At 50.0% G+C, this 14,344-nt stretch overlaps 1 protein-coding gene across 1 annotated transcript in view; it reads left to right on the top strand.

The window, feature by feature from the left end:
• PHB2 (prohibitin 2) overlaps positions 1-14,344 on the top strand; it is a 32,587-nt gene that overhangs the window by 14,443 nt on the left and 3,800 nt on the right. Inside the window, exons 3-7 of the mRNA XM_068259406.1 lie at positions 99-183; positions 3,979-4,058; positions 9,863-10,047; positions 12,097-12,226; positions 13,571-13,674. Coding sequence (XP_068115507.1) covers positions 99-183; positions 3,979-4,058; positions 9,863-10,047; positions 12,097-12,226; positions 13,571-13,674 — 584 coding nt within the window. The remainder of the gene's footprint in view (positions 1-98; positions 184-3,978; positions 4,059-9,862; positions 10,048-12,096; positions 12,227-13,570; positions 13,675-14,344) is intronic.

Genomic DNA, 14,344 nt, shown 5'->3' on the forward strand with positions numbered 1-14,344 from the left:
AGTTATTTGCAGGAAAATGCCAGCTTTGGACTAATGCTATGTAGCTAGAGATCCCCAGCCTCTCTGCTCATCAGCCTATCATCTCTGTTTCTTCTCAGTGGAGGGAGGTCAGAGAGCAATCTTCTTCAACCGCATTGGTGGAGTTCAGCAGGACACCATCCTAGCAGAAGGCCTTCATTTCAGGTATGTGTGTGGTCTGGTGTGAAACTCTTGTGCCTTGTAGAGTTCTCTGCTCTCCATATAACAGTCTCTGGGAGTCGTAGGGAGCCACGGTCTCAATAGAACAGTCTCTGTTCTATGGAAGCTAGAGCTCGCTATAAGTTACAGAGACTGTTTGTAGTGAGGCTGGGGCTCCCTACACGACCCTGATATACAGAAGCCAGGGTCCCCATATACGAACTTGTAGGGTGCCCTAGCCTCCATATAACAGTCTATCGGTCTTGTAACCCCTTGCACCGACTTGGGCTAGGTCCACACTGGTCCGTTGCAGAACAGATCCGTTTTTCTAAACAATTTTTTTTTCTCCCCCCCCCCCCCCCCCTCCCCTTTTTTTCTTAACTACAAGACCACGTGGCCGGGGGGCAGCCCCAGGACCTGGCTTCAGTTTGCCGGAGATCGCACGCATGCTGCACGTGCATCTCCTGCTCTGGGGGCGGAGCTCCCCCCCGCCTTCAGGGAGGCTGTTAGACGGCGTAAACCGCTGTCTATTTACATGTACAGCGTGATCGCATCGCTGTACTAGGTACAGCCGTGTGACACGGCTGTTTTCCTGGGGCACTTGAGAACGATAGGCTCTCATAGCCAGGATTGGCCGGCTGGGGGGCGGGAGGGGTTTAAAAAAAGAAGAAAAAAAAAAGCTAAATTTATTAATAAAATAGAAATGTAAATAATTAAAAAAAATAAACACTGTGTCGGGGATCAGACCCCACCAACAGGAAGCTCTGTTGGTGGGGAGAATTGTGCGACCCTGCAGCTATGCCTTAAAGGATACCCCAACTAAAATGTGACATAATGAGATAGACATGTGTATGTACAGTGCCTAGCACACAGATAACTATGCTGTGTTTCTTTTTTTATTTTTCTGCCTGAAAGAGTTAAATATCAGGTATGTAAGTGGCTGACTCAGTCCTGACTCAGACAGGAAGTGACTGCAGTGTGACCCTCACTGATAAAAAATTCCAACTATAAAACACTTTTCTAGCAGAAAATGAGAGCAAGAAAGAGGTAAAAAAGGGGAGCGGCTATTGCCCCCCTGGGGGACTCAGAAGCGATCTGCTATGATAGGCTGAAGCCTATCACAGCCGATCGCTGTGATAGGCAGACTAAGGGAGGGAGGGTAATGTGAATATGATTTTTTTTTTTTTTAATAAAAAATGACACAGAAAATGTGTGTTTATAAACAAACAAACCTGGGGGTGATCAGACCCAACCAACAGAAAGCTCTGTTGGTGGGAGGGGGGGGAGGAATCACTTGTGTGCTGTGTTAAAGCTGCAGTGGCCATTTTGATCATAAAAGGCCTGGTCTTTAGGGGGCTTAATCACTATGGTCCTCAAGTGGTTAAAATGAACCAGCGATGAAGCTGCCTCATGTATTTTACCATATATATCAGTGGGAACATTAGAGAAAACATCTACCCTGCTTTCTGTTTAATTCTGCACTGCACAGCTTGTTTCTTAGCAGCCCTGATAAAATCCCCGACTGAGCATTCAGTCTGCATTTGCTATAATGACTCCGCTATAATGATTCCTCAGCAGAGGGCAGGCTTGGGCTTGAAAAGACACCAGAAAACACACTCTGCTATAAAGATTCCTGAGCAAAGCCAGACTGAATGCTCAGTCGGGGATTTTATCAGGGCTGATAAGAAACAAGCTGTGCAGTGCAGAATGAAACAGAAAGCATGGTAGGTGTTTTCTCTAATGTTCCCACTAATATATAGGGTAAAATACATGAGGGTGCTTCGTCTCTGGTTCCCTTTAAAGCTGCAGTGGTCAATTAGGGAAAAATGGCCTGGTCTTTAGGGGTGTTTAGCACTGCAGTCCTCAAGTGGTTAAAATGGCTTTTTTGCAGCATATGTTTCCAGTTTGTGGAAACGAATGCCCAGCCGTGGGGGGAGCGGCAGCCGCCATGCTGGAGGGGGCAGCAGCCAGGGAGGGGGCGTGGCTGGCAGCGGCTCCCTCACCTGGGTCCCCCGTCCCCGCTACCCCTCCAGCTACTTTACGCAAATTTTTTTTTTTTAAATGTATAGCTGCAGCTTACCTTCTACCTACTTCCTCCACTCGCCGGTTAAAGCGGAATATAACCCTGCATTTCAACTTTGCTCTAAAATATTATTTACAGCATATTATATGCAAAAAGCATATTTTTTTTTTTACTAGCCCAGCATTGGAAGGGTTAAACACAGAGGTTTAAAGTTCAGTGGAGAGATATGCAGAAGTTCAGATAGATACATTCTATTTAGTTGAATGTATCTATTGATAAATGTTACACACTCTTTGGCTGTCCTCCAAGCTCCTTCTCAGTGAGAGAGATGAGTCACATTCAACACTTTGATACATTTATGTAAACAAAATGTATCTATTTCAGCTTCGGATGCATCTGCAGAAATCTCCATGAACTTTAAAGCCCTGTGTAACTCTTCCAATGCTGGTCTAGTAAAAAAAAAAATGCTGGTTGCATATAATATACTGTAAATGTTTTAGAGCAAAGTTGAAATGCAGGGTTATATTCCGCTTTAACTTATTGCAATGCCGCCCTCTATACTTCGGAGGGCGGCACTGCAGGAAGTGATGCGGCGAGTGGTTGAAGTAGAGAGAAGGTAACCTCCCGCTCCCTGCCGCTATACATTTTAACTAGTTTTTGCGCAAAGTAGCTGGAGAGGTAGCCTCCCCCCCCCCCCCCCCCCTTGGCTGCTATCCTCTCCAGCATGGCGGCTGCCTCTCCCCCCACAGGCTGGGACACAGAAAACTGACCCGCTTCTCTGTCTGAAGATGCCTGTGTAGAGGGGGATCCATTTTTGCACTGCCCACCACTACCCCTCCTTGTATCCGGATCCATGTGCGGTCCGAGAAAATGCAGCAAATCCGGACCGTCCGTTCAGGTTTTCAAAACGGATCCCCCTGAACAGATGGATCCGTTTTTTTTTGTTGTTGTTTTGTTTTGAGCGAAGAAGACTTCTATTTTTAACATTCCTATCCTTAGCTCCGGTTTTGATCAGGTTTGTAAAACGGAGCCACGGATACATTTCTGGACCTAGTGTGAACCTACTTTTCTACAAATACTCACCTCAGACCAGCCATCCAGGAACTACAACCATCCCTACAGATAATTTAAAATCAGAGGTTTTAGTTTGCGATAAAATGCTTTATTTTGTGTAGTCACTTATGCCACACAGAGGCCCATATGGGTGAGTTCTGCCTCTGGTCCTTAAACATTAATTATGCAGCATGCAAGCATCCAGTGCATCTACCTATTAAATGATTAGGAGCCCATATCCTAAAGCTCCTCTCCTGGGGCAAGACAGTGCATCCCTGGACACAAGGATTATAAAATGCAGGAAAAATACAGAATCCAGGCTCCTCTCCCAACTGAGGACACTCATGTAAGGTAAAATAGAGGTGCTAAGGGGGTGTGGTCAATCAACAGCAAAATCAATTTTCCCACTGCATACTATCTTACCAGGGCTGTGGAGTCGGAGCCATTTTGGGTACCTGGAGTCGGAGTTAGTTGGTTTCATAAACTGATGATTTGGAGTCGGATGATTTTTGTACCAAATCTACAGCCCTGTATCTTACAGATACTCCTTGCAGATCAGCCATTCAGGAACCACTGCTATCCCTGCAGCTAATATTAAAGAAGAGGTTTTAGTTTGCAAAAAATGTATCTTATTATGTAGTCACATAAGGAGCGCAGAGGGACCCTCTGGGTCAGTATGTGCCCTAACCCTTGCCATATAACGTGTGTTTTTCTCTGCCTTGTAGGATGCCCTGGTTCCAGTATCCAATTATCTATGACATCCGAGCAAGACCCAGGAAGATCTCCTCCCCTACAGGCTCTAAAGGTAAGTGTAATCCATGTATGATTAATGTGGGTACAATGCTTGCCTGCATATATCTGACCAGTGCTCTGGTCCTCTTACATGCTCATGTCTTACCAGTTCTCTGCTCCTCCTCCTACATGCACATGGCTGACCAGTGCTCTGCTCCTCCTCCTCCTACATGCACATGGCTGACCAGTGCTCTGTTCCTCCTCCTCCTACATGCACATGGCTGACCAGTGCTCTGTTCCTCCTCCTCCTACATGCACATGGCTGACCAGTGCTATGCTCCTCCTCTTCCTACATGCACATGGCTGACCAGTGCTATGCTCCTCCTCTTCCTACATGCACATGGCTGACCAGTGCTCTGCTCCTCCTCTTCCTATATACACATGGCTGACCAGTGCTCTGCTCCTCCTCCTATATGCACATGGCTGACCAGTGCTCTGCTCCTCCTCCTATATGCACATGGCTGACCAGTGCTCTGCTCCTCCTCCATGCACATGGCTGACCAGTGCTCTGCTCCTCCTCCTCCTCCATGCACATGGCTGACCAGTGCTCTGCTCCTCCTCCTACATGCATATGGCTGACCAGTGCTCTGCTCCTCCTCCTCCTCCTACATGCACATGGCTGACCAGTGCTCTGCTCCTCCTCCTCCTACATGCACATGGCTGACCAGTGCTCTGCTCCTCCTCCTCCTACATGCACATGGCTGACCAGTGCTCTGCTCCTCCTCCTCCTACATGCACATGGCTGACCAGTGCTCTGCTCCTCCTCTTCCTCCTACATGCACATGGCTGACCAGTGCTCTGCTCCTCCTCCTCCTACATGCACATGGCTGACTAGTGCTCTGCTCCTCCTCCTACATGCACATGGCTGACTAGTGCCCTGCTCCTCCTCCATGCACATGGCTGACCAGTGCTCTGCTCCTCCTACATGCACATGGCTGACCAGTGCTCTGCTCCTCCTCCTCCTACATGCACATGGCTGACCAGTGCTCTGCTCCTCCTCCTCCTACATGCACATGGCTGACCAGTGCTCTGCTCCTCCTCCTACATGCACATGGCTGACCAGTGCTCTGCTGCTCCTCCTCCTACATGCACATGGCTGACCAGTGCTCTGCTCCTCCTCCTCCTACATGCACATGGCTGACCAGTGCTCTGCTCCTCCTCCTACATGCACATGGCTGACCAGTGCTCTGCTCCTCCTCCTCCATGCACATGGCTGACCAGTGCTCTGCTCCTCCTCCATGCACATGGCTGACCAGTGCTCTGCTCCTCCTCCTCCATGCACATGGCTGACCAATGCTCTGCTCCTCCTCCTCCATGCACATGGCTGACCAGTGCTCTGCTCCTCCTCCATGCACATGGCTGACCAGTGCCCTGCTCCTCCTCCTCCATGCACATGGCTGACCAGTGCTCTGCTCCTCCTCCATGCACACGGCTGACCAGTGCTCTGCTCCTCCTCCTCCATGCACACGGCTGACCAGTGCTCTGCTCCTCCTCCTCCATGCACACGGCTGACCAGTGCTCTGCTCCTCCTCCATGCACACGGCTGACCAGTGCTCTGCTCCTCCTCCATGCACACGGCTGACCAGTGCTCTGCTCCTCCTCCATGCACATGGCTGACCAGTGCTGCTCCTCCTCCTACATGCATATGGCTGACCAGTGCTCTGCTCCTCCTCCTCCTACATGCACATGGCTGACCAGTGCTCTGCTCCTCCTCTTCCTCCTACATGCACATGGCTGACCAGTGCTCTGCTCCTCCTCCATCATGCACATGGCTGACCAGTGCTCTGCTCCTCCTCCTCCATGCACGTGGCTGACCAGTACTCTGCTCCTCCTCCATGCACATGGCTGACCAGTGCTCTGCTCCTCCTCCATGCACATGGCTGACCAGTGCTCTGCTCCTCCTCCATGCACATGGCTGACCAGTACTCTGCTCCTCCTCCATGCACATGGCTGACCAGTGCTCTGCTCATTCTCCTCCTACATGCACATGGCTGACCAGTGCTCTGCTCCTCCTACATGCACATGGCTGACCAGTGCTCTGCTCCTCCTACATGCACATGGCTGACCAGTGCTCTGCTCCTCCTACATGCACATGGCTGACCAGTGCTCTGCTCCTCCTACATGCACATGGCTGACCAGTGCTCTGCTCCTCCTACATGCACATGGCTGACCAGTGCTCTGCTCCTCCTACATGCACATGGCTGACCAGTGCTCTGCTCCTCCTACATGCACATGGCTGACCAGTGCTCTGCTCCTCCTACATGCACATGGCTGACCAGTGCTCTGCTCCTCCTACATGCACATGACTGACCAGTGCTCTGCTCCTCCTCCTACATGCATATGGCTGACCAGTGCTCTGCTCCTCCTCCTCCTACATGCACATGGCTGACCAGTGCTCTGCTCCTCCTCTTCCTCCTACATGCACATGGCTGACCAGTGCTCTGCTCCTCCTCCATCATGCACATGGCTGACCAGTGCTCTGCTCCTCCTCCATGCACATGGCTGACCAGTACTCTGCTCCTCCTCCATGCACATGGCTGACCAGTGCTCTGCTCATTCTCCTCCTACATGCACATGGCTGACCAGTGCTCTGCTCCTCCTACATGCACATGGCTGACCAGTGCTCTGCTCCTCCTACATGCACATGGCTGACCAGTGCTCTGCTCCTCCTCCATGCACATGGCTGACCAGTGCTCTGCTCATTCTCCTCCTACATGCACATGGCTGACCAGTGCTCTGCTCCTCCTACATGCACATGGCTGACCAGTGCTCTGCTCCTCCTACATGCACATGGCTGACCAGTGCTCTGCTCCTCCTCCTCCATGCACATGGCTGACCAGTGCTCTGCTCCTCCTCCTCCATGCACATGGCTGACCAGTGCTCTGCTCCTCCTCCTCCATGCACATGGCTGACCAGTGCTCTGCTCCTCCTCCTCCATGCACATGGCTGACCAGTGCTCTGCTCCTCCTCCTCCATGCACATGGCTGACCAGTGCTCTGCTCCTCCTCCTCCATGCACATGGCTGACCAGTGCTCTGCTCCTCCTCCTCCATGCACATGGCTGACCAGTGCTCTGCTCCTCCTCCTCCATGCACATGGCTGACCAGTGCTCTGCTCCTCCTCCTCCATGCACATGGCTGACCAGTGCTCTGCTCCTCCTCCTCCATGCACATGGCTGACCAGTGCTCTGCTCCTCCTCCTCCATGCACATGGCTGACCAGTGCTCTGCTCCTCCTCCTCCATGCACATGGCTGACCAGTGCTCTGCTCCTCCTCCTCCATGCACATGGCTGACCAGTGCTCTGCTCCTCCATGCACATGGCTGACCAGTGCTCTGCTCCTGCTCCTCCATGCACATGGCTGACCAGTGCTCTGCTCCTCCTCCTCCATGCACATGGCTGACCAGTGCTCTGCTCCTCCTCCTCCATGCACATGGCTGACCAGTGCTCTGCTCCTCCTCCTCCATGCACATGGCTGACCAGTGCTCTGCTCCTCCTCCTCCATGCACATGGCTGACCAGTGCTCTGCTCCTCCTCCTCCATGCACATGGCTGACCAGTGCTCTGCTCCTCCTCCTCCTCCATGCACATGGCTGACCAGTGCTCTGCTCCTCCTCCTCCTCCATGCACATGGCTGACCAGTGCTCTGCTCCTCCTCCTCCTCCATGCACATGGCTGACCAGTGCTCTGCTCCTCCTCCTCCTACATGCACATGGCTGACCAGTGCTCTGCTCCTCCTCCTCCTCCATGCACATGGCTGACCAGTGCTCTGCTCCTCCTCCTCCTACATGCACATGGCTGACCAGTGCTCTGCTCCTCCTACATGCACATGGCTGACCAGTGCTCTGCTCCTCCTACATGCACATGGCTGACCAGTGCTCTGCTCCTCCTACATGCACATGGCTGACCAGTGCTCTGCTCCTCCTACATGCACATGGCTGACCAGTGCTCTGCTCCTCCTACATGCACATGGCTGACCAGTGCTCTGCTCCTCCTACATGCACATGGCTGACCAGTGCTCTGCTCCTCCTACATGCACATGGCTGACCAGTGCTCTGCTCCTCCTACATGCACATGGCTGACCAGTGCTCTGCTCCTCCTACATGCACATGGCTGACCAGTGCTCTGCTCCTCCTACATGCACATGGCTGACCAGTGCTCTGCTCCTCCTCCTACATGCATATGGCTGACCAGTGCTCTGCTCCTCCTCCTCCTACATGCACATGGCTGACCAGTGCTCTGCTCCTCCTCTTCCTCCTCCATGCACATGGCTGACCAGTGCTCTGCTCCTCCTCCATCATGCACATGGCTGACCAGTGCTCTGCTCCTCCTCCTCCATGCACATGGCTGACCAGTGCTCTGCTCCTCCTCCATGCACATGGCTGACCAGTGCTCTGCTCCTCCTCCATGCACATGGCTGACCAGTGCTCTGCTCCTCCTCCATGCACATGGCTGACCAGTACTCTGCTCCTCCTCCTCCATGCACATGGCTGACCAGTGCTCTGCTCCTCCTCCTCCATGCACATGGCTGACCAGTGCTCTGCTCCTCCTCCTCCATGCACATGGCTGACCAGTGCTCTGCTCCTCCTCCTCCATGCACATGGCTGACCAGTGCTCTGCTCCTCCTCCTCCATGCACATGGCTGACCAGTGCTCTGCTCCTCCTCCTCCATGCACATGGCTGACCAGTGCTCTGCTCCTCCTCCTCCATGCACACGGCTGACCAGTGCTCTGCTCCTCCTCCATGCACACGGCTGACCAGTGCTCTGCTCCTCCTCCTCCATGCACACGGCTGACCAGTGCTCTGCTCCTCCTCCTCCTCCATGCACACGGCTGACCAGTGCTCTGCTCCTCCTCCTCCTCCATGCACACGGCTGACCAGTGCTCTGCTCCTCCTCCTCCATGCACACGGCTGACCAGTGCTCTGCTCCTCCTCCATGCACACGGCTGACCAGTGCTCTGCTCCTCCTCCTCCATGCACACGGCTGACCAGTGCTCTGCTCCTCCTCCTCCATGCACACGGCTGACCAGTGCTCTGCTCCTCCTCCTCCATGCACACGGCTGACCAGTGCTCTGCTCCTCCTCCATGCACACGGCTGACCAGTGCTCTGCTCCTCCTCCTACATGCATATGGCTGACCAGTGCTCTGCTCCTCCTCCTCCTACATGCACATGGCTGACCAGTGCTCTGCTCCTCCTCTTCCTCCTACATGCACATGGCTGACCAGTGCTCTGCTCCTCCTCCATCATGCACATGGCTGACCAGTGCTCTGCTCCTCCTCCTCCATGCACATGGCTGACCAGTGCTCTGCTCCTCCTCCATGCACATGGCTGACCAGTGCTCTGCTCCTCCTCCTCCATGCACATGGCTGACCAGTGCTCTGCTCCTCCTCCTCCTCCTACATGCACTTGGCTGACATGCATTCTGCTCTTTTTGCCTACATGTCTGATCAACACTCCTCCTCCCTCTCCCAAATGCCTGACCAGCCCTCTGCTCCCATGCATGACCAGTGCTCTGCTCACGATGTGCTTGTAGCATGACCGCGGTACTCCACTAGTGCGGCCGCCACTACCTTAGTAGTGGCTATACTAGTGGAGTACCGCTGTCCCGATACGAGCGCATGGCGCGGAAGTTACGAGCGCACGCTACTCTGATATGACTGCGCTCTGTGGGCATGTGATATTAACCTGCGCTGTGTGTGCACGCTATATTTAGCGCACTTTCATGCATCAAGGCCATTGTGTCAAGGGTTTAACTCTTGTGTAATGTTTAGCTATATGCAACAGGCGCAAGTTAGTTAGTGTGACGTGTCTCCTTCCTAGATCTGCAGATGGTGAACATCACACTGCGAGTTCTGTCCCGTCCTCTGGCCTCAGAGCTCCCCACCTTGTACCAGAAGCTGGGCCTGGACTACGATGAAAGAGTTCTGCCCTCCATTGTTAACGAAGTTCTCAAGAGTGTCGTGGCCAAATTCAATGCCTCCCAGCTCATCACCCAGAGAGCTCAGGTAATCCCTGCGGGAATGAGAAGCAATTTGTGATGATATGGAGGGTGTGGTACCAAAGGAATCCAAGGACCTTCCAAAGAAGTCAAAAAAATATGAGACTAAGACACCAGGAGCCCCTGATGGTGTAGCATGTCGAGGGTATGGGACACTCAACAATGTTTTATATGCAGAATACTCACAAGGGTAGGTTGCAAAACCAGCAACCACAGTGTAACGGCTGGTGAGGAAAACCCGTCCTCGCTCTGGTTATTTGGTCTTCAACAATGTGGGTCACACTCCAGGGAAAGGGGTGTAAGGGTTCCAAGGAACCAACATACACGGCCAACACCCCGAACTGAGGGGTCGGGTGTGGTATATTACCTGGAGGGAGGAGGTGCCCCCAAAATGTGGGAATGTTGAGTGGATAAAACATAAATTGGCTCACCTCTAACAAGAAGTGGGTACCCCAAATAAAATACATTTTTATAGAAACTAGACACTTGAGTGATAACGCTTTTTGCAGTCTGCTTCCTTAGCTCAAATAATAAAGTGTCTTAATACTAGCATTTTGCAAGCAGGGAGCATTTGTGGTGATGGCAGGGTGGATAGGATTAGTAGGCGCACAGCAGTGTCAGGAGGGAATGGAGTTTGTAAGTATGCACTTCTTGCAGTGAATATTAAAGTACTTGACTAGCGGGGTCCTGTCCCTCATGTGATCTGTTCTTGCAGGGAAAGACAGGCTGCTGTACTATCCCAGCTCCTCTAACCATCATATGCATGTCTGTCCTATAGAAAGTTATGAAATGTATTTAAAAAAACAACAACAAAAAACAAAGGCACCTTCCATAGTGTGTCAAATTTAATTTAAAAAAAACCTAAAAATTACACTTATTCGACCAGACTACCCCACATGGAACCACATGCATAAACGTCACCTCTCCAGGATGTGACACTCCCCGGGGAGGTGACTTTATGCATGCGGTTCCATGTGGTGGTGTTTGGTCGTTCCTGAGGCATTCCCGTCTTGCTGGCCTCGTTTTCCTGCTTGGACACTCCAGTCTGCACACAGAATCACCTCTTCAACCGAAAGAAAGTGTCATTTTTGGCACTTTTTTAATTTATTAAATGTCATACTCTATGGAAGGCTGGTTTGTGCTTTTTTTTCTTTTTTCTTTCTTCTAGCATTGTGCCATTATCCTGCAGCCCACATAGTGGATTGAAAACACATGTGGGCACTTTCATTTAGTGACTTGGACTTTTGTTTTGGTTTGTTTTTTAAAGTGTTGATGTACGGTTTTTGTTTTGTTTGCCTAATTGGCTTATTTGTGCACTTGGAGGAAAAGGTGTTTATAACTTCTAGCGCTGTCCTTCCTGGGTTTTTGAAGTTGTGATGTAGCCTGAGAAATAGGATGCACAAGTTTGTATTTGTCAGAAATATACATTTATTAGTATTAAGAAAAGTGTACTGTGTATCTTGTGTGGTTTATAAATCCTGTAACAGTTTGTGTTCTTGTAGGACTCATCTATACACTTGTTTTCTTGAGCTCTAGTAACTTTATTGCACAGACAAGGGACATCTTGCAGCTCGCACACTCAAGGTTTATCCCAATAAGATAAGCTAGAGGTCAAGGAGAGAGATTGGCCTCAATTCACAGAGCATTATCAAACACTTTATCAAACGTTTGATAATTTACCTCATGGGTAAAATCTCATTTTGAATTCACTAAGGTGTTATAGATTTATCGAATGTTTTACAGATAAAACGTTAAACAAATATATAACACCTTAGTGAATTTAAAATGAGATTTTACCCATGAGGTAAACTATCAAACGTTTGATAAAGTGTTTAATAAACGTTTGATAATGCTCCGTGAATTGAGGCCAATGTCTGCAACTGTAGTGTATTTAGTTATATTGTATGGAGGTTCTTCTCTCTTGCATGCGGTCTGTAGAATTTATGTAACTTTGTATTCCTGTCCTCACATTGGGAGAGACAGCTGAGCTCAGTTTGGGGTACAGGTGTCCTCCTTGGTGCTTCTCTATAGCGTGACTTGGCCTCTTTTCTTGCAGGTGTCTCTCCTGATCCGCAGAGAGCTGACAGAACGGGCCAAAGACTTCAACATCATTATGGATGATGTGGCCATCACTGAGCTGAGTTTCAGCAGGGAATACACAGCGGCTGTGGAGTCCAAGCAAGTCGGTAAGAGACCCGCCAGGAGCTGCACTGGCTGAACACAGACTGGGGGCTGAAGGTTACTGTTTCTGGTCAATTTTTTGTCCACAATGGGCCCAACCATGTTCCTGCATGATGCTAAACAGGCCAGCAGATGCTGTGTCCTCTGTAGTGCTTATGTACTGTACAGTATGCTTTACATACTTCTCTAGGTTGGAAAAAAAAAGTGCCCAAGGACAGAGGCCTCTTTCATAATCCAGGATGGGTAATATTACCTCCCTGACTTGCGTACAGTATCACCATGCAGCACTTAGTAATTATAGCAGTAGATGATCTTTAGAGTGACAAGCATCCAAGCCTCTTCTTGAATGCAGATATAGAATTTGCCATAAGTATGTCCATGGTGAGATATTCTTAATCTTACTGTAAAGAACAGGTGGTAAAATCTCCTTTTCTCCGTAAGTAGCTCATGTCCTTGTACAGACTTGGTTACATTATTTGGGTTGAAAAAAGATGTATGTCCATCGAGTTCAACCAGAAAAGTACAACACCAACCTGCTCCCTCACATATCCCTGTTGATTCAACGGAAGGTGAAAACCCTTATAAGGCATGGTCCAATTAGCCCTAAAGGGGAAAAAATCCTTCCCGTCTCCAGATGGCAATAGGATAAAATCCCTGGATCATCACGACTGGGAATTGCCTAGTAATTATAGCCATGGATGTCTTTCAACGCAAGGAAGCTTAGGGATAAAGGTCACTATCAGATATTTTATATATAGTATTTGTACTATACATGCTGGCCTGTTAAAGCCACAGAAAATCAATTAGATCCCAGAGACAGGAGTGAGCAAACGTATCACCCAAGTGGGATAAAGACAGCAGCAAATATTAAAGATTTTTTTGGAGTTGGAAGATCTCAGGCCACGTCAGACATGCTCTGAATTGCTAGTAGCCATTAACTAGTTACAGGAAGTTGGCAATGATCTCTCCAGTGCAGACAAGGAATGTTTTTGTCAAGTTTTATTGCTGTCCAATGCATCACCAGGCTATTCAAAACTTATTTTTTTTTTTCCTGAATTGGGCTTTATCCTTGTTAGTACCTGGAGCTGTAGTTGTTGCCTCCTTGGAGAACATCACTCTCTTTTGCATAAGCACCACCATGGGTTTGTTGTTCCCTCGTCTTATTGGGAGAAAAACCAGACCTTAGATATGGAATCCCACCCCTGAGGATGTATAATAAAGGGGTACTCCTCTCCAGAGCAGATTGCTCCTTGGGGGTGGAGCTTTGTAGCCTTTGCTTGCCAATTGTTCTCTCCTTTTTCCGTGCTGTGAGCACCTGTCACTGCTCTGACCTCTCTTCTCATCTGCAGCCCAGCAAGAGGCACAGCGAGCTCAGTTTTTGGTGGAAAAGGCCAAGCAGGACCAGAAGCAGAAGATTGTGCAGGCGGAAGGAGAAGCTACAGCTGCCAAGATGATATCCTTTCTCTGTGTGGCTGTGCCAGTGTGTGACCTGCCCAAGAGTGACCACCGGCTCCTGCCAACACATCTATGGCCAAGGCATTGACTACATCCTTACCTCTTCAGGACTCTATGCTCAGGACTGTCTGCTAGAGTTCCTGCCTGAATTAACATTGAATGTTGGAGTGTCTCCCTTCCTAAATATTGTATAATAAGAGAATCCAGCAAGGGGTGTAAATATGACCTGGCCGATTGATGAAACTGGGAACTCTGGCATGCAAAGTTTTCGCTGCTGGAGTCTCTGAAAGAGAGAGGAGTCCTGATGGGGGAACCTCAGGTAATGGGGGTGATAGGTGTGCAGAGCTGGGAGCTTATGATATAGAGATCTTGTCACCAGACTCCCTGAGAGACAGAAGAATCCTTGGGGGTTGCACCACTGGGGATGGGTGTGGAGGGCTGGGAATAGGGATGCTTAAAGAGATGCAAATCTGAGATTATGTAATTTTATGCAAATGTATGCAAACATATGCAGCTTGAAAATGGACCAATCAAATTCCACCTTGGCAGGGTTCGATTGGCAAATCTATCAAGCTACATACATTTGCATACTAAATGTTCATAATGCAGCATCAGCTTGGAATAATTTGCATCTCCTTGTGGCAATCCCTAGCTGGAAACTGGAGTGT

The sequence above is a fragment of the Hyperolius riggenbachi genome, chromosome 10, assembly GCF_040937935.1.
Source record: "Hyperolius riggenbachi isolate aHypRig1 chromosome 10, aHypRig1.pri, whole genome shotgun sequence".
In the NCBI taxonomy this organism is placed as follows: Eukaryota; Metazoa; Chordata; class Amphibia; order Anura; family Hyperoliidae; genus Hyperolius; species Hyperolius riggenbachi.